Source organism: Sciurus carolinensis, chromosome X (genome assembly GCF_902686445.1).
Source record: "Sciurus carolinensis chromosome X, mSciCar1.2, whole genome shotgun sequence".
In the NCBI taxonomy this organism is placed as follows: domain Eukaryota; kingdom Metazoa; phylum Chordata; class Mammalia; order Rodentia; family Sciuridae; genus Sciurus; species Sciurus carolinensis.
The window spans coordinates 51972830-51994332 of record NC_062232.1 but is presented as its reverse complement, the minus strand read 5'-3'; the positions used below and the strand labels follow the sequence as shown (position 1 = coordinate 51994332).

Below are 21503 nucleotides of genomic sequence, written 5' to 3'. Positions count from 1 at the left end.
AGAAACCTTTCTAAAAGAGGTTTCTTAAAACTCTTTTTTGAAAAGTTAGTGAACTGTGTTGAACAGTTACAAAGACATGTAAGGTTATTTGCTCCCACGGTGAATGGCCTCATACTGTTACAGATTTTGAGTTCTTTGGTTTTTTCAAGTTGTCAGCTCTTTTAAATGCCATCTCTCTGTTCACTCAAGAAAAGCCTCACTCGTCTTTCTACTCATTGAGGATAAGCCCTAGAAAATTTTCCTGAACAATCACTTGGTACCCTGTTACTTAGGGAAAACTGCTCACTTCCCTCTTTGGGGTCCTCACTGTACCCTGAATAGATGTCCATTTCCCACATGGAACACTAATACACTTATTTGTGTCTACTGCCCCACCAGATTGAACAAGGACCATGCTCAGCATAGCTCCTAACACATAGTTTGTGATAAATATTCTTGCTGAATTCAAGTCTCTCTTTCCTAAAATTCTATCTTCTTATCTGCTGTGGGCCTGGACACTGAATATCTAACCTAGTTAGAACTACAGGTACAGTTAATTAACTCTGAGGGAATAAGAGACTTTCTCATGGGTAAAGCACCCAAGTTTTTAAACCAATTCTTTGGAACATCAAATATAGCTCTCAAAAGTTTGTTGTTATCAACCATGTTCCAGAGTAATGACATATTACTGTATTTAAAAATATTATGTAGTCTGTCTATTCTATTAAACCCAAAGCTAGTGAACACATCTAGTTTAAGCTGGAATTTAAAGAAAATGTTAGGAATATAAAAACAATGAGCACAGCATTCACTGTCATTGCTATATGTCTTTCATAAACTTGAGCAAAACTTTCTACTGGAGCAAAAATGTACTATAGGTACTTTTTTCCTGGGAGGGGTGTACTGGTATTTGAACCCAGGAGAACTTCACAACTGAGTCACAACCCCAGCACTTTTTATTTTGAGATAGGGTCTCACTAAGTTGCTTAGGGTCTTGCTAAATTGCTGAGGCTGAACTTGCAGTCCTCCTGCCTCAGCATCCCGATTTGCTGAGATTACAGGCATGCACCATCATGTCCAGCCACTATGGTACTTTTTAAGATCTTTAATCTAGAAATCTGAAATGCTCCAAAGTCCAACATTTTTTGAATGCTGACATGTTGATATGAGTGAAAAATTCCACACCTGACTTCATGTCACAAGTCAGTGTCAAAACAGGTATACTAAAAAGAGGTGAAAGGCTCTACAATGAAAACTACAGAATACTAAAGAAAGAAACTGAGGAAGACCTTAGACGATGGAAAGCTATCCCATGCTCTTGGATAGGCAGAATCAATATTGTCAAAATGGACACATTACCAAAACCACTATACAGATTTAATGCAATTCTTACTGCAATTCCAATAACATTCTTCATGTAAACAGAAAAAGCAGTCATGAAATTCATTTGGAAAAATAAAAGGCCTAGAACAGCCAAAGTAAACCTCAGTGAGAAAACTACAACAGGAGGCATCACAATATTGGACATTAAACTATACTACAGAGCTATAGTAATAAAAACATCATGGTATTAGCACCAAAACATACATGAAAAGCAATGGTACAGAATAGAAGACACCGAGACAATCGTACACAAATATGTTATCTCATACTAGACAAAAGCACCATAAACATATATTGAAGAAAAGATAGGCTCTTCAACAAATTGTGCTGGAAAAATGGAAATCTGTATGTAGCAAAATGAAATTAAAACCCTATCTCTCACCCTGCACAAAACTCAACTCAAAGTGGATCAAGAACCTAGGCATTATTAGCTCAGAGAACCTGTGCCTAACAGAAGAAAAAGTAGGCCCAAACCTCCACTATGTCAGCCTAGGGACCAAATTGCTCAACAAGACTCCTAAAGCACAAGAAGTAAAATCAAAAATCAATAAATGGGATGGTATCAAACTACAAAGCTTCTTCACAGCAAAAGAAACAAGTAAGAATGTGAACAAGACAACCTATAGAGTGGGAGACAATCTTTGCTACCTGTACCTCAGATAGAGCATTAATCTCTAGGATACACAAAGAACTCAAAAAAACAACACCAAAAAACCCCCAAATAACCCAATCAATAAACAGGCAAAGGAATTGAACACACACTTCACAAAAGAAGAAATACAATTGGTCAAATATGTATGAAAAAATGTTCAACATCTCTAGCAATTAGAGAAATGCAAATTAAAACTACACTGAGATTTCATATGTTACTCCAGTCAGAATGGCAATTATCAAGAATACAAGTAACAATAAATGTTAGCAAGGATGTGAGGGAAAAGATACACTCATACATTGCTGGTGGGACTGCAAATTGGTGCAAGCACTATGGAAAGCAGTATAGTGATTCCCCAGAAAACTTGGAATGGAACCACCATTTGACTCAGTTATCCCACTCCTCAGTTTATACCCAAAGGACTTACAATCAGAATACTACAATGGTGCAGTCACATCAATGTTTACAGCAGCTCAATTCACAATAGCTACGGTATGGAACCAACCTAGGTGCCCATCAACAGATGAACAGATAAAGAAAATGTGGTATATTACTCAATAAAGAACAATGAAATTATGGTATTTGCTGGTAAATGGATGGAACTGGAGAATATCATGTTAAGTGAAATAAGCCAATCCCCCAAAATCAAAGGCCAAATGTTTTTCTGATATACAGATTCTAACACACAATAAGGGAGGCGGGAGGGAAGAACAGAAGTTCACTGGATTAGACAAAGGGGAATGAAGGGAAGGGAGGGGGGATGGGAGTAGGAAAGATAGTAGAATGAATCAGACTTTACTTTTCCTATGCATGACCAGTGTAACTCCACATCATGTACAACCACAGAATGGGAAGTTATAAACAATGTATGTAAATATTTCAAAATACACTCTACTATCATGTATAACTAAAAAGAACAAACAAAAAATATATATTAAAAAAGTAGGTATACTAGCCAGGCATGGTGGTACACACCTATAATCCCAGCAACTCAGAAGGCTGGGACAGGAGGACAAATTCAAGGCTAGCCTCAGCAACTTAGCAAGGCCCTAAGCAACTTAGTGAGACCCTGCCTCAAAAAAAAGTTTTTTAAAAAGGCTAGAGATGTGGTTCAGTGGTTAAGCAACCCTTCAATCCACAGTACTCTCCCCACAAAAAACAGATGTATATATATAAAAGACTGTACACGATTACTTTTAATCTATATGAATAAGGTGTATATGAAACATAAATGAATTTCATATTTATATTTGGATCCCATTCCCAAGATATTTCATTACGTATATGCAAATATGCAAAAATCTAAATGACAAATTCCAAATATGAAACACTTCTGGTCCCAAGTACTTCACATAAGGGATCTCATCCTGTATACAATGATACTAACAACCTTCATCAGAAGGTGGTACACCATAATTCTTAAGGCTGCATTATCTGCTTGGGTTTGAATTGTGACTCCCTTACTCACTAGTTCTGTGTCCCATGTAGGTGCTTAACCTCGCTGTGACTATGTCTCATCTGTAATGTTAGACTAACAACAGTTATTTATCCATTAGGGTATCTGTGCAGATTAAATGAGGAAATATATATAAAACATTGTGGTATGCCTGGCCTAATAAGCAGCCTGTTAGTGCTATTATTTTTGTTATGTTTGTCAGGAAAAGGCTATGTCATTTCACAAGTCACATATGCCTTTTATATACCAGTGCTGAAGTGAATATAGTATAATCTACTTTGCCAACCTTGCACATTATTTCAGGAAAAAAAAGATGTGATTCTACATAATTCCAGATAACCAACTCAGATAACATACACATCATCCCCACTGATGCTTGCTTAGAGCAAAGGGTTCTACAGATTATACTGGCAAAAATCATATCACTCATATCTGACTTTGGAGTTTCACTGCTCCTCATCTTTTTTTTTATTGTAAACAAATGGGATACATGTTGTTTCTCTGTTTGTACTGCTCCTCATCTTTAACTCATGTTTTGGTCTATTCTGCTAATATAGAGAAAAGTACATACTTACCCACTATAGACCAGACAAACATCACGATCACCACAAAAAGCCGAACCATGAAGTTTACTGGTCCCGGCTCTGCCAAAAGTACCAGGCGGCAAACCAGCATTGCCACGGTCAAGGGAAGTATACAGTAACCCAGGACACAAAGGCTCTGAAAAAAAGATCTAAACACAACATCCACAAAGATCATAAATACAGCTGCATGGTATCACGACACAGCTTATTACATAGGTCTCAGTATATTATGGACTGCTGCTTCCTCCTTGATACATTATACCTATACCCTAACATTAATTTTATGAGGATAGTCTTCTCTATTAAGCACACATTTGAAGTTTCTCTCTTCATATTCCTCCTCCTTCCCTCTTAAGTCCCATAAGAGTCAACTTTCTAATACCAGATGATCTACTCTAATTCCTAGAGTCCTCCTTCCTCTACTGAACCTCTGAGATGGTGGTTCTTAATCCTTCTAGTTATAGACTTACTTGATAGCTTGTTGTAAAGCTATGGCCCATCTGTTTCCCAAAATGTATATAATATTTTAACCCAAAAAAAATCCTGCCTGTGATTTCGGGGGCTGGTGACATCATCTAAAACTTATGAAAGGATCCCAAATAATTTAAGATAACATCTGAAACTTAGCAAAGGACTCCAAATAATTTCAAATCATTTAATTAAACTAGGTTATATCTGCTCAATTTTATTTTTGTGGTGCTAGGTATAGAACCCAGGGCCTTGCACATACTAAGCAATCACTCTATCACTGAGCTATGTTCCCAGTCCCTACTCAGTGGTTTTAAGAGAACTTCTCTGGTCCTCATTTACTTTGATTTTTCTTTTCTTTTCTTTAGAGACAGGGTCTGATTAAGTTGCCCAGACTGACCTTGAACTCACATCCTCCTGCCTCAGCCCCCTGAGTTGCTGGAATTACAAGCATCCACCACTAAGCCCAGCTTTACTTGTTTTTCTTTAAAAAAAAAATTTAAATTGGCTGGCTTCATTCTAAGATATGTTACCTTGCAAGGGAAAAACTGGTATATTTTAATGATACTCACATGTTTCCTCCAAGAAGTTTTGAGTTGAGGGTGATAGTAACTGCACCAAACCAGACAATGACAAATACTTCTGCAAACTGGGGTCCTCCATCTTTTTCACCATCCACAGAGCCTCTCTGCAGCATTCTGAGACAAGGAAACATGAGAACTGCCTGATCTTTTACTTAGAGCAACAAACTTAAGGAATGGGTTCTCAAACTTTGAACCAGATTACTGTGCTATACCTCATCTGGATATGTGTAATATGTAGGATGTGCTGAAAGGAAAATGCCAAAAGTATTTGGCAAGGATACCTTACTGCAAATTCAAATGCTGCAGGACTATATGGGGTTCTCCATTTGACCTTGCTGGAATACTTAAATGGATTGATTACTGTAGAGTTTTTTCTGGTTCAAGCAGAGGTCATAAACTGAAGGGTCAAATGTGGCTAACAGACATGAAGTTTGTACTTCATATAATATTTAAAATAGTTTTAAATTTGAATTTATTTTAAAATTTGGAGATATCACATATTTATTTCTGAGGCTGGTAGAGTGCTTGCCTAAATAACATGCATGAAGCCCTGGGTTTGATCCCCAGCACCATACACACACACACTAAGTCAACAGAAATACAGCAGTCCTGATTAATTATGTGCAAGGCCCTGGGTTGAATGTAGAGTAGCAAAAAAGAAAAAAAAATAGATATATCTGAATTTTCTTGAAAAGTCAGAAGACTTTCTCACACTGGACTTGCAATGTAACATGGAAATCTGCTACTCTAGCCATTGGACACATCTGAATTCGTAATTCTTGGGTTAAGGTTTTAGTTCAGATACTTAAAAATGGAGATAGTTTATAAACCTATTTAGCTACTGATTTGTGTGTGTGTGTGTGTGTGTGTGTGTGTGTGTGTATGATCCTGGGCACTAAACCATGTTAACCTGTGCTTACCACCTAAGAACCTGAGCTGACAACCTGAGCTTTTCTGTCAAAATAGAAAACAATAATGAGTTCTTATTATGAGGATAAAATAAGAGAAATATTTAAAAGTTTTCTGTAAACAGGGAAAATCATTATACAAATTTGTGAATGCTAGGCAAGTGCTCTACTACCGAGCTACATCCCCAGCTAAGTAGTTGATTGGTTTTACTCAAAACATAGAGATCATTAATAGACTTTGCTGGGGGGTGGGAGGGGTTAGCATTAGGTTTAGGGTTAGGTTTAGGGTTAGGGATAAGGAATGTGGTAAGAATGAAGGAAAGAAGGACTGTATAGAGGGAAAAGAGGGGTGGGGGGAAGGGAAAAAAATAGTGAATCAAACATCATTGCCCTATGTAAACGTATGATTACACAAATGGTATGCCTTGACTCCATGTACAAATAGAGAAACAATGTATCCCATTTGTATACAATAATAATAATAAAAAAATAGACTTTGCTTTTAAAACTGAGTAACTGAAGAGTCACTTAAATATCATTTTCTTTGTGTATGAATTTTACAGATGTGAAAAGTTTTGAATTCTGAACTTAGAATACTTGAACAGAGTATTATTTTTTTCTAGAAAAACAGTGCATTCACAACTTATTACACAGTATAGAGAAGTCACACAGTATGTCTTGCCAGGCTATGCTACATGCCAGTATGTGCAGGGTTTTGTAGCTATGGCTGTGCATATTCTATTCCAAGTCCTGACAATCAGATGCAAAGAATGTGCTGGCACTCATTTGTTGTCTGGAATTCTGACTACTTCAGCCTGGTATGATGAAAAGATTATTAAATAGTCTGGAAGACTAAAAAGCCAGATAATGATCCTCTTTCTGTCATTAGATAAGACACTCAAGGTCTTGAGACTCCAGTTTTCTCTGAAAATAAGTAGGGTTAAACTATATCATCTCTAATGTTAATCTTCAAAACGTGTATACAAGCACACACAAGTTCAAGAGTGTATGATATAAACCATTCCATCAAGGCATTGAACTGATTCCTCTGATATGGTTTTTAGAGACATAAAAAATAAGTCAGATGCATGCTTGAAATCCCAGTGACTCAGGAGGTTGAAGCCGAAAAATGGCACACTTGAGGCCAGCCTCAGCAACTTAGCAAGACCCTGTCTCAAACAATAAATAAATAAATAAATAAATAAATAAGTAAATAAAAGGGCTGCAAATATAGCTCAATGTTGGAGTGCCACTGGGTTCAATCCCCAACACTACCCTCCAAAAGGCATAAGAAATAAAATAATAACCTAAATTATGATTATTCTCAATTTAAGTTAAAAAATTAGGGGTAGTCATATAGCTCAGTTGGTAGCACACTTGTCTACCACACTCAAGACCCCCAGGTTCAATCCCCAACATTGCCAAAAAAAAAAAAACAGTAGAGAAGCCAGTAAGAAACTTGTTAGAATCAAAATCATAAAGGGTTTGGCCTGCCAAAGTATCTGCTTTTACAAATATGGAAGAGGAGACCCAGAGTGGCTAGGTGATAAGTGACGTAATAATTACAGAGGCAGAGAATAAGCAGTCAGGAAACTTGAGGTTGACTATGCGATTTTGGTTAAGTTCTTGATCTCTGTGAGCCTGAGTTTATTTGTCCAAATCAAAAATGATCCTGAGTTCTCATTAGGAGGAAAATATAAGAGATGTTTAAAATTTTTCTGTAAGCAGGAAAAATCATTTTACAAACTTTAGTTATTAGGAATCCAAAATCAAACAGCTAGCAATAGCAGAGTCAGGATGATGACTGAGAATTGAATTCCAGTGCATTATTTTTCCCACTCTATCAATGGCTACATCCCTCTCTTCAATGGAACCTTTCTCTCCTCCTTCTGTCCTCCCTCTTTATGGACATCATACACAGGAACACATAACAGTCTGAAACATGATCTTGCTTTCAACTCTACCACTTCTAGTCTTATTCTCATTCACACTTTTAATAAAGTTTTTAAAAAGGTTTATGTTTGCATAAAGTGCTTATAACCTATAGATATTTTATTCCCTTGCTTTAATGATAGGGAGGCATGTGAGAGTAATGAAATGTATTGAACAGACATGGCTAAAATAAACTAAGAAGTCATTGGTCAATGAAAGTGGACATAATTTTCATGCCTTTAATTCTGTCATTTTTAATTGATTTGCAAAGCTTCTTGACCTTTCTAGGGTTAAATATATGGAGTACTGTAGGCTATCGAAAAGTTATAGAAATCCTAAATGAAATGTTCTGTCCAAATTCCCAATTTTGAAACTCCACCAAAAATGTCTAGTCTAGTTCAAATTACAAAGAAAGGAAATGTAAGTACTTACAATGCAAGTGTCACACAAAGGATCAAAGGTCCCCACAAATCCCCTACAAGGCAAGGAAAGAAGATTTCTAAGAAATGATACGTAGTATTTTCCATCTTTTTTCCAATACCTACTTCTCCCACTCTTGGGATTCAGACAGCAAGGCTTTCTGTCTGCCCAAACCCTTCCACCTCTCTGTCCCCCTACTTATGTTCTCTGCTCCTCAATTCTAAATGCAGTTATTCCCATATCCTTTTTCTTTTTTCACTTCATTACCTTGCAAGTCACTATTCTCCCCATCTACTAAGCCACATTCCAGCATTTTATAATTAAAGTTCAAAGAAGAAGTAGTTGGAAGATCGATGTGACTCACCTTGCATCCTCAGGAAAAAAAAAAAACTAAGTCAAATAATTTCACCCATCTGAGGTTGTATGAGACAAGGCCAAGAGAAACCTGCTCACTTCATAAAAATGAAAAATAAAACTGAGAAGGAAGTGACTTGGGCTGGGGGTGTAACTCAGTGGTATCACACTTGCCTAGTATATAAGACCGTGAGTTCAATGCCCTGCACCACAAAACAAAGAGAAAAAGAGGGGTGAGTTGAACAAGTTTATATGTGGAAGTGGGACCAGAACCTAGGTGTGCTGATTCTTAGTTCAAAATTCTTGCCATTCTTCTGGACTGCTTCCCTTTCATGATTATTACTTTGAACTAATATGGAATTGTTGTTCTTTCAGGTGAAAAAGACCCAGTCCAATATTGGTAATTTCATAAGTTTAAATTTTAAAAACATGTTAAAAAAAAGAGTTTTCTGAAAATTATAAAAGGCTCTGCCAATATCATATCTAGCCAACAGAGGTCCTCAGTCAATGCTGCTGATTGATTAGTATGCCACCAATTCATTAATACATGGCTCAGAGCACAATTACCTTCCTCAACTAATCCAAAAAGAGTCCTATCTCTAACTTGAACCTGTACATACACACACATACACAATTTTACCTAAGAGAGGTATGTACGCATATGTACATATTTACACTTTTTAATTATGTAGCAATTTGTATATCAATGCAGAGTTGGAAGAGGGGAAAAATCACAATCCTACCATTCTAAACTACGTATTAACTGAAAAACTATATTTAAATACAATGATATTAATACGCTGTTTTTTGATGTACTCAAGATTTTTTTAAATTCATACAAAATCCCTCACAGGAGCTGGGTGTGGTGGCATATACATGTACTCCCAGTGACTCAGAAGGCTGACACAGGAGGATCACAAGTTCAAGATCAGCCTCAGCCACGTAGTAAGACCTTCAGCAACTTAGTGAGACCCTGTCTCAAAGTGAAAAATAAAAAATAGGACTGAGGATATAGCTTAGTGGTAAAGTGCCACTGGGTTAGATCCCACACCAAAACAAAGAAAAAGAAAAAAAAGGTACTTTTAATCATTTTCTTATTTTAAAATATATAACACAAATTTATCATTTTAACCATTTCTGAGTGTATAGTTAAGTGGCATTATATGCATTCATACTATTGTGCACCTGTCACTATTACCTATCTCCATATTTTTTTTCATCTTCCCAAAATGAAACTCTATACTTACTGAACAATATTTACTAAATAATAATTCCCCATTCCTACTCTCACAAGCCCCTGGCTACCATCATTATACTTTATGTCTCTGTGAATTTATTCTATCTATCTAACATAAGTGGTATCATACATTTCCTTATTCATTCACATATAGTATATACCAGGGTATATACCACATTTGGGCTGTTTCTATCTTTCGGTTATTGTGAATAATGCTGTTATCAACATAGGTGTACAAATGTATGTTCAAGTTCCTATTTACAATTCCTTTGGGTATACGTCTAGAAGAATTACTAGATCAGATTGCAATTCTATGTTTAAATTTTTGAGGAACTGCCATATTATTTTCCATAGTGGCTATACCATTTTGAATTCTCTCACCAGCCTATTCATTATTAATTAATGTGTCATTAATTAGCCAGTTCATTGGTTCTACATTTTGACTGGAGCAACCTTGCTTTGAACTGAGCTACAGTAGCAGTTGAAAGGATATCTTCATATCTGGGACAGTAGTGGTAAAGTGAAAGAGCACTGAACTTGAAGCTGTGCATGCCTGTAATCCCGGCAACTCAGAAGGCTAAGGCAAGAGGATCAAAAATTCAAGGCCAGCCTCAACAATTTAGTGAGATTCTCGGTAACTTAGGAAGACCCTGTTTCTAAATTAAAATGACGACAATGATGATGATGATGATGACAATGATGATAGGGCTAGGGATGTAACTCAGTGGTAAAAAGCCTCTGGGTTCAGTCCCCAGTACCAAAGAGGAAAAAAAAAGAAAGAATCCTGCCTGCCTGTGAGACCTTAACATGTCACTTAGCTTCTCTGACACTATTTTTCTTATCTATAAAACAAGAACAATAATTTCTACCCCACGAAGTTGCTGTAAGAATTAAATAAGATAATATGAATATGTGTACATGTTGAGGGGAGGAGCACTTAGAATAACAGCTACCATTTTTTGAGTGCCTATTAAATGCCAGATACTGTGCTAGGTGATTTATATGCATTATCATCTCAAGTCCACACTGATGAAATACATGTCTCCCCTTTAACAGATGAGAAACCTTGAGTTCCAGAAAAGGTCTTAGTCAAGATCATACTAGTGATGGAACCATTATTCAAATCCAGATTTACCCATGCTTCTTCCACTATACCAGCTATAGCAAATCAGTTTCAAATCATGCATTAGCTCCAACCCACAGTGCCGAAGGATTCTGATGCTGCATTAAATCACCACACAGAGTAATGGCACACTTGCCACTTATTTGACATCCTATATTATAGCTGAAATGTTGCCAAAATAGAAGGCCTGCTCATGTTACATCATCATTGTCACCAATGACTTGATTATTCTGACAGAATAAGAAAACCAAGACTGCTTGAAAAGAAAAATGAGAAACATCAATTTTAAGAAAAAATTTAAGTACATAACTGATTATAATGCACTGATAAACCTCTTTAATAAAGATATACATACTAAATGATAATTTTGAAGAGGGAAAGAAGTTAGGCTTCTTTGAATATGTATCTCTGTGTATGACTTGAAGCAACTTTTTTAACTTGAAGCACTTTTAAATATCAATAAATGTACTATTAATTTATTAATCAAATTTGTTAATGGGTACTTGCTGTTACCATCATTTAACAAACATTGACTTTTCATTTGGAGATTGTTAGTTCTTTGGATGAAGAAAGTCCCTATGTGTTGCAGTTTCTAGAAATACTTCTGGTAGCATCTGCTATAGCATTTTCCAGGTGAGGGTAGACAGTCTATTGATGAAGACAATGTGATAAATAAAATCTTATCTTTGAAGTTTCTTCTAAAACTCTTTTAAAATTTTCATTTACATATATTTTCATCTTGCAAAATAGTATGTTTTATTATCACAGAACCTTTGCCTTATAAAGTACTAACAATAAGGTATGATGAGACGAAGCAACTCCTCCAAAACCACATATACTTACAGTCTCTCAAAAGTGTATTACTTTTCCTTGGATATAAAACATGCATGAATTTTTTTCCAACAGCTTTTAGATCACGCATCTGAAAAACATAAACAACTTGTATTGTGATGACCAAGGTTGCCAGGCAGCCCCCTCACTTCATTTACTAACATTTCTGTTCTTTCAATCTCCTCTAAACTCTTCATTGAATTGTGGAGCTACTTCTAATTCGACTCCTTCACTTCTATGAACAAACTGGAGAAGCAGGGCATGATTTTTCTATTCACTCCTTAAGCAAACATCTAACACTTTTCCATTTACCAGTTCTGCTTTGATTTTGAAAACTCTATAAATAAGAAACGAAGTCCTCCTGATATGCTACTTAATTTAAAGAAAATTTAAAAAGATAGCATGTGACCTTTGGCTTAACCATGATACAGTCCCAAAGGCCATTTAGCCAGCTCCCTGCCTACTGCATTCTTTGTAACATATAATTTCTCATATTCACACTTTAACTGATAAATGAATCAATCAAGACATTTGAGGAAATGTTCAGTATTGAAAATATAATCTCTCAAAATACAGTGGAGATAATTTTTAATTTTTAATTTAATTTTTAATTTTAATTTTTAATTTTAATTGCTTGGCATTTTACTACATGGATATAACATTATTTATTTAACCAGTATCCTATCTGTTGTTCATTTAGGTTTTTTAAAACTTTCCTTTATTACAAAGAATATGGACATCTTTGAATAGTGGATTTTTCTTCAAAAATATTTTTTATTATTTTATTTTTCATTTTACTATACCTCATTATACTATATTTAGTGAAGTACAATTATTGGCTTAAAAAGATTTGAACATTTGAAGATTCTTAATACCCATGATAGCCAAATTGCTCTCCAGAAATATTATATCAAATGATTCGTTAGGGGAGAACCTTAAATTACAATAAATAAAATATACTGAAATCAGTGAATTAAACAAAATGTTGCAAAGTATTATTAGTTATTTAGTCCCATGATGCTGAAGAGATATTCTCTCAAGTCATCTAACTTACAATAGTGTTCCGAACAGATTCATTTAATGTGGAGCTGTCTGATTCTCGAATGCGAGATCTCACAGGAATGGTGATTTCTCCTTCTATCGGGATGTCTTGTGAGATGGAAATATCTGAAAGGCCTGCAAACTGAGAAGAGTTGGGGGGTAAAATTAAGCCTATAATAAACCACAGAATTCCGCAAAGACACCATCATTTCCTTCACTAGGGACCATATCTTTTAGAAGGGTTTGGCCCAGTAGTTACAATAGGTGTTAGTTCAACAGACATTAAGTAATGCAGATATCTCTAATTCTCAAACACTTCTTTTTAAAGGAGATGTAATACAATAAAACAAATATTGAAAGTAAATGCCAGAGACACTTTCTTGGCCTCAAATATTTAGTTTCTTTCAAGTATGAAATCTCTACAGGAAAGAAGCTAGCAAAATTGAGATGCTAAATACAGAGCTACTAAAAAGTGACCTTGCAATCTCCTGTTGGAATGGCCACACTGCACTTCTGCTTGATGGGCTTTAGCAGCCTCTGCTGGTTAAGAATGAGCATTACAAGAAATGGAAAGGGAACTGGAAAGAACAGTAAAATACACCTTTATGTATATTGTTTTTACCAGTTTACCTGGTAACCACAGATCAGAAAAAAGTTTCAAATGAATAAAGAATGCAAACTTTTGAACTATTATGTGTCATCTGACACATTCAATTCTTATAACCCAAACTCTGAAATCTACAAATTCATAAGAAAAAAAGAAGCAATCCCATCTCATATGATTTTTGTCCAATGGACACAATTTTTAGTCAGCAACATTTACAGGTAAAGAAAACACAAGACGGTATATAGTGAAATTTTAGGAAGAATGATATATTTCAAAGAAAAAGAACTTCTCAATCACACTTAGAATATTAAAAAAAATAAGGAATAAACTATATTGTTAAGATTTCTTATAGTGGAAATGAAGGAATTTCATGGAAGAGCAGTTAGGCTCCTTTAAATATATACTGTTCTCTCTATATGACTTGAAATCACTTAGTTTACATAATTATCAAACAAAATTAAAAGTGATCCTTGAAACTAAGGGAGGGCTGGGGTTGTGGCTCAGTGGTAGAGCACTTGCCTAGCATGTGTGAAACACTGGGTTCGATCCTTAGCACTGCATAAGAATAAATAAACTTATTGTATCCATCTATAACTAAAAATATTTAAAAAGAGAAACTAAGGGAAAGATTGAACAAATAAGCCTACTCTATATTGAATTAAATATGCAACCACACAGAGAACAACTATTTCAAGTGACTACATAACACTATAACTTGAATTCTGACTAGAATATAAAAACCTGGTAAGAGCACCACTCCACCAGAATAATGAGGAAAAATCCAGATAAAACTACAAAATCATCTTTCTTTGAGAGCTGAAGTTGTAGATCAACCAAGTGATCTAGATGTGAAATTTAAAGAAAGACAGGTGCTTCCAAGAAGAAACAGGACACCAGCACTGGCTCAGCTGTAGCAAATCCTGAGGGGATGATGCCACCAGGAACCATAGAGTAAGAATTCAGCTAAAATTGAGAATGAATTACTAAAGGTCAATTATGTGTGAGCACAAAAGTGCAGAACCCTTAGAAGCGACAGACCTGAGGGACATTCATACTCACTTGCAGCCTTCCACTGGGTGCTTACAAGAAAGACTAAAGGCGGGACAGTATGGCTGGCATAGGGAAAGGAAGAGAGAAGCTGGCACTCTGAGAAAATAACAGAACTCCACCTAGACCCTCCTCCCCAACAGAAAAAGAGCCTTAAACTTGTTTGCAGAAGAACAACAAATTCTGTTGTTTTCAGGACTATTATGGATGAGGAAAGGTAAAATAAACACATCTCTATTCCTGAGGGAGGAACAGCAAACTACTGTGGGCCCGGACCATTAGAGTTTCTTTCAGCTGAGGGAGAGACAGGATCACTGGGAAAGTCCCACCCAGGAAACCCAGAGACACATGAGCTGCCTAAGATGGAGGCTGGATCATGACAAGGAATCCCCACCACCAAGTAAGCATAGAGTAACAAGCAACAGCAGGCTACTGCTGAAGAAGGGGCTAGAGCTTAGAGAGACTCATTCTGAGATGCGAGGTCAGAGACAAAGATGAATGAACAACAGGAATATTAAGAAAATCACTGGAAAAGGAACACTTACTTTTTCTACTACACGGAATGACATGCTCCTCAACTCTGGGATCAAAAATAAAACCAATTAAGATGCTTTAAAGAGAAAAAAGAACAGAAAACCACCACAACAACCCAGCACCCACCCTAAGCCTAGGGTAACAGTAATGGTATATGAAGCTGGTGATGCTTTGAAGGTCCCCTTACCAATAAACGCAAATACAACTCAACCCTGACTAAGAATGACCTAATTCACATAGTGACAACTTGGCTATCTCTTCTGCTCTATACATGATGTCTAGTGCTCAATTAAAAATTGTATTTTGTAGGCCAGTTTTTAAATTATGAAGACATAAGATTTAGGAGATAACTGGAATTCGAATAAGACTTTTATTTTTGTATAGAATCCTTGGGTTGGGGATATAGCTTAAGTGGTAGAGCACTTGGTTAACATGCGTGAGGCCCTTGTATTTCTTAATTGTGTGAGGTCACTGTTAAGAGCAGCATCAGTAAAGGTACCTAATTATAAAGGATTGAGTGGGAGTATAAAGCAAAGTTGGATGGGGAAAGAGCAGAAGGAGAGTAGTTTGAGAGAATGGTGGAAACAAGGGAGCTAATTCCAGCTTTATGATTCCCCTTGTTGTTGATTCCTTTCTCCCTCACTGGCCCAAGGATCCTGAGATGGGGCTGTAGACAAGTGGTAGAACATTTGCCAAGCATGTGCAAAACCCTCCCTTCAACCCCCAGCACTGAAAGAAACAAAACAAAAAAAGAACTACAAAATTCCTTTCTCAGTTTTCATTTTCTGAATACTTTGCAGCATTTCACACAATCTTTTTTATTTTTTCAATACTTTGGATGGAACCCAAGGGCAATGTGCACTACCACTGAGTTGCATTTCCAGTCCCAAACCACTCTTTTTTGAGGCTGTACTCTCTCTTTTTACTACCCTGACACCATCCTTTCAAACTCCAGGATTCTTTGATTTGCATTTCTTTGCTTCCTGCTATTGCTAGGGAAGTGGGGTGTGGGGGCAGTGGGCTAGAAGGAACAAGCTCTGAGGACAAACAGGGCTTTGTTCTCACCTGGTAACAATATTGCCATAAAAATCAAGTAACACCTGCAGAGCACCTAGCACACAATGTTTAACATATATTTGGAGAATACTGGTGAAGATTCTGACTGGAGCCAGACAGCCTGGGTTCAAATTCCAGCTCCATTGTTTAGTACCTATGTGATACTGAGCAGATTACTTAACATCTTTGTGCTTCAGTTTCCTCATAAGTAAAATTGAGATAATGGTAGGATCACCACAGGGTAATTGTAAGGAAAAATGTATTAATCAATGTAAAGCACACAGTAGCAGACACACTGCTGGGTACATATAAATGTTAGCTCAAGATTCCCAAGGGAGTCAATTCCACTTCTATAACTTTTGTCAAATAAAGAATGTGGCTGGTCTGTCCTATTTCTGGGAAGCAGCACCAAAACTCACAGAATTTCCTAAATGATAGGAATATTTTTGTTACTCATGGTGGGCTCTGATACTTTATGCCAACAGGTGAGTAATGGCAGACCTATTAGTTTATGCTAAGATGACGACTCAGGATGGGGGCAACTACATCACAAAGACCAAATATATGATTAGAGGATTGAGGCTTTAGGCCACAAGATCTAAGCTCAAGCTTTGAGAGGAGAGGAGAGGTGCAAGACACTGAATTCATTCATGTGGCCAATGATCCAATAAATCATGCCTACATAATGAAACTGCAATAAATCCTCAAGATATATGGGTAAGCTTTCCTGTTTGGCAGTACTCTACAAATGGTCATGTGCCAGGGGATAATATATTCTGACTCCACAGGGAGAAGACAAGGAATCTTTGTGTTTGGGAAGATTCCAAACTTCATCTTATGCATCTCTTCCTTTTGCTCGTTTGGATTTATGTCATTTTGCTATTGTAAAACTATGAAGTGTAGTACTGTCCTCATTTCTGTGAGACATTCTAGCGAATTATGGAACCTGAGGGAAGCATGGAAACCCCTGAATTTGTATCCAGTTAGTGAGACGTGAAGATGCTCCTGGGAACCCCCAAACTTGTGGCTGATGTCTAAAGTAAGAACAGTGTTAACCTGTATAGTTTGTCTTATCTCCAAATAGTTCTGTCACTAAAGTGTCACATGATCTCCACCCTAGCCCCCATCCCAACCTCTCCTAAGTATCTCCTCTCAAGAAAATTAGTGAAAATTGTTCTGTGGGCTGAGCCAGGATATATAGCAGTTCCATAAATAAGACAAGACTACCAGGCCCTCAGCTAATGGACCTCTGAACTAGCCCTCAATAGGAAAGAAACACTGAACTTCATGACACTTGGCTTTCCCATGTGCAAGCAGGTACCTGCATCCATACACACACTGAGCACAGAACACACATGCGCATTTTACCGCTGGGCTTGAGCGAGTGAGGAAGAAAGGAATCCACAAGGGGGAAGCAAGAAACAGGATTTAGCTCAATGGCACAGTCTCCAGCCAGCCCTGTCACCTGGGTCAGCTTCCTCAAAGACCCAGGTTGTAGCCATTATTATACTTTCCTCCTCGTGCCCACTAATTATGGGTGGCCATTACCCAATATTTTGTCTTTTCAATCTGCAGATAACTCGTACATCAACAGTTATAGCCCTGACCTCCTCGTCTTCATTTTTTTTTCTTTCTTATGCTATGGATGGAACCCAGGTCCTGACCTCTTCTGAGTCCTTAAGTCCAGGTTTGAAAATCCAACTGCCTATTGATTATCGAGTAAATGGCCTGCCTTTAGTAAACTTAACATGTCCAAAAGCGAAGGAATCACTTTTTTTTGAGATGGAGTCTTACCATGTTACTCAGGTTGGTCTACAACTCACAGGCTCAAGTGATTCTCTTGCCTCAGTCTGGGATTACAGGCAGTGCTGGGATTATAGGCATGTGCCACCATGCCTGGCTTTGTCATGCCCAGCTTTGAATAATCAATGTTTAAGGCCCTCATTCAGCTAACCTTCCTAGGTAATTTATTTTTGTTCAGGTCATCACTATTCTCTCAGATGTCTATAGCCTTGGTTTTCAAAATGTGGCACTGAGAGCAGTAGTAGAAGCAGCAGCAGCAGCAGGAAACTTGTTACAAATGCAGAACCTCTGGCCCCACCCTGGGTGTACTAAATCAGAACTTACAATTTAACAAGATTTCCCACGTGGCTGACATGCATGTTAAAGTGTGGAAAACACTGATCTTAGACACCTTCCTTCAAGTGCGCTACAGACCCTCATGGATTCTGCCTTGTCTTTCAAATCCTCAACTTCCCCACACTGTTGAAGCCTACATCCCCATCATTCCCTCCCGGAGCTTTCTGGAACATCTTCACTGGTAGATTGCACACATCTCCCATTATAGCTCATTTCCTTTTATGTTGTCAAATTCATTATTTCAAACTCTTCCCTCCTCAAAAATTTCTATTGTCTCTTTGTAGCCTAATAAACCTGCCAGCTTAGTCAAGAAGAAGAGGAGGGTTTGAGGTGTAGCTCAATTTTAAGAGTGCTTGCTTAGCAGACAGGAAATGTAGGAAGCTCTGGGTACAATCCCCAGCAACAACAACAACAAAAAAATAGAAACGACACTTATTGCATGATCACTATGTGCCACCAGGTACTTTGCTAACTTATTTAATCCACCTAACAATTCAACTAACTAAGTACTGCCATAGCTCCATTTTACAGATGGGGGAATGGGCATGGAGGGTTTTGGTCATTTCCCCAAGTGACAGTGATTTAGGCAATTTGACTTCAGAGAACACATTCCTAATCACCATTCTATGTTGCCTCCCTGATTGAACAGGCTTATCTTCTAAGTCTTGTCTACTTATAATTCCTTGCACTTCATCAAAAGTTAAAAGTTGTTCTATACGTACATCAGTCATAGCACAATGGTGCACACCTGTATATCCCAGCAACTCAAGAGGCTGAGACAGGAGGATGACATGTTTGAGGCTAGCCTCAGCAACTTAGTGAGACCCCGTCTCAAAATAAAAAGTAAAAAGACCTAAGAATGTAGCTCCATAGTAAAGCACCCCTGAGTTCAATCCCTAGTTAACGCTCCTCCCAAAAAAAGTACCTTATCACCTACCTCTATGCCTTTGTCCAGAAGAGGCTGTGTAGCATAACTGGAAATAGTCTGGGTTTCAGAGTCAGACCTAGGTTCAAATTTCAGGCCTGGCCACTAACAGGATGTAGATCCTAAAGAAATCAAACCTTTCTGTTTCATTTCCTCATCCATAAATAAAATGAAGTTAAAAGCCACCTAATTAAAATGGTTACTGTGAAATTTAGAAAACATGCAGATGTTTAGCACAATGTCTGACACCTAGGTACTCAATCACTGATAATTCCTAAGCTTAGCTGGAATTTCAAATCCTATCCATCCTCTGAAGTCCTCTGCAATATAACTGCTATCATGTAGCTTGCTTGGTGACCCCTAATGGACATAATTGTATCTTCTCTTAAAATTCATTAAAACTTTAATGTGTCACTTACTCTTACATACTCCCTTATCTTAGCATTGTATATTTGTATCACCCCTAGAAATCAGACTGTAAGCACCATAGTGGCATGCCCTTTGTATTCCCTGAAGAAACAAGCACAGTGCATTAAGTATTGTAGGCGTTCAATAAACATTTGTTGACTAGATGAAGATTGGGATACTGAGTAGAGTGATGAGAACCACTGACATTAATTGGGGATAGTTTCACAGAAAAGCTGTGGGGCAGTCTGGAAGAAAGGAACTGAAAACAGCTAAACACCTGTAACTACTTCATGTAAGTACTATATTAGCTCATTTAGTCCTCTCATTAATCCTGTGATGAATGTCTATCACTAATTTACATTTGAGGAAACAGGTTCAGAGAGATTTTACTCAAGGTCACAACTGCTCCATCAGAACTTGCCCCAACTCAATGTGTGTGTGTGTGTGTCTACTGTTGGGGATTGAATCCAGGGTCTTGCAAATGCTAGGCAAGTGCACTACCACTAAGCTATAAACCCAGGCCCAACTTACTTTCATTATGTCCCCAATGCCTAAAAGAGTGCCTGGAACATAATTGATGCTCAATAAATATTTGCTGATCGAAGGAAGAGATGAACAAATAGAGCGAGTAAGCAACAGAGCCAGGACTAGAATCAAATTCACTTGACTCCCAGTTCAGTTATTCACTATATTAATTTGCCAATTTAAGACAGAAATGGAGATGCCATTTATTGAGCAAATACTGAATAAACTCAACATTGGGAGAAGAGACATCAAGGAAGAAGGTTGGCATAATTATACTCCTCAGTTCATGGCACTGATTGTATCGACACTTTAAATAAACTATGTCATTTGAGCTTCCTAACAATTCTTTGAGGCAGAAATTTTCATCTCCACAGAAACATCCTCCCTGAAAGGGCTTGCCCAAATTCACACAAGAAGCAGAGTGGTTGAATACGAGCCCAGGTAAGTTTAACTGCAAGGTTGTTCTTAAATAGTAGCAGCTTAGGGCTTGTACTTGGCATAGAAGTCTATCCCCTATAGACAGAGCTGAAAGAGTACCCTGAAGAGAATGGCAAGGAGCTGGGATTAAATTTAGCCTACTAGGGTCACTGAACAAATTAAGACTCAAGTTATAAACAATAAAATGTTCACGTCCCATGAAAAGTAATCTCTCATTTCTATTCTAGAATGCTGCTACTCCAACAAGGGCTTGTGACAGGTCTTGATAAAATCAGGGGACAGTGGAAGAAGAGATATTTAAGAAATCAACTAAAGCTCGGCATTTAGCACAATGTAGGAGACAGAAGACGAACCCTGAGAGTATGAGAAAGGAAACAGGAAGGGAGTTTGACAAGAAGGCGTGGAAGGAACGAGGAGGGCAGGGGGGGAAGCGTTAGCCCAAGAAACAGGTGCAGAGTCGGGGCTGGTTCTACCATTTGGTACAGCAAACGCCTGCCGGGAGAAGGGGCTCCGGCTCTCTCAGGCCTGTAGCCCGTCCCCTGACTTCTTAGGGAGCACGGCCTCACCCAAGGTCCCTTTTTTGTCGCAATTCCCGAGCTCACCAGGGGCCTGGGCGATGCTGTTCCCGGGTCTCCTGGAGACTCCGCGGCTTCCGCCATGTTGGCCCTCCTTCTGCCGGGTCGCTCCCACAGGCCTTTGCGGAACCTGAGACGTGGAGGCCGCGGTCCGTCAGCGCGTCGTAGCGTGGAGGCGGCGTCACAGAAAGGCGCCTGGCAACGGCTGGAGGCCCAGATCAGCGTTCCGGGCCCTTTGCTCTCTCTCGTCCTGGGGGCGTAAGGAAGAACTCCACTGTCCCCTCGCTTCTACGGGGC

General features: G+C 37.9%; 1 protein-coding gene across 2 annotated transcripts in view; it reads right to left on the bottom strand.

Moving 5' to 3' along the window:
* Positions 1-21503, bottom strand: part of Yipf6 (Yip1 domain family member 6) — a 24800-nt gene extending 3297 nt beyond the window's left edge. The window contains exons 1-6 of one of the 2 annotated variants that reach the window (XM_047536913.1): positions 21234-21461; positions 12966-13094; positions 11924-12002; positions 8379-8421; positions 5095-5220; positions 4046-4203 (exon numbers count right to left, since the gene is read on the bottom strand). In XM_047536913.1, the coding sequence (XP_047392869.1) occupies positions 4046-4203; positions 5095-5220; positions 8379-8421; positions 11924-12002; positions 12966-13094; positions 21234-21290 (592 nt within the window). In that variant the 5' untranslated portion in view covers positions 21291-21461. Of the gene's footprint in view, positions 1-4045; positions 4204-5094; positions 5221-8378; positions 8422-11923; positions 12003-12965; positions 13095-21233 lie in introns of both variants that reach the window. The other variant, XM_047536914.1, reaches the window with a different exon arrangement.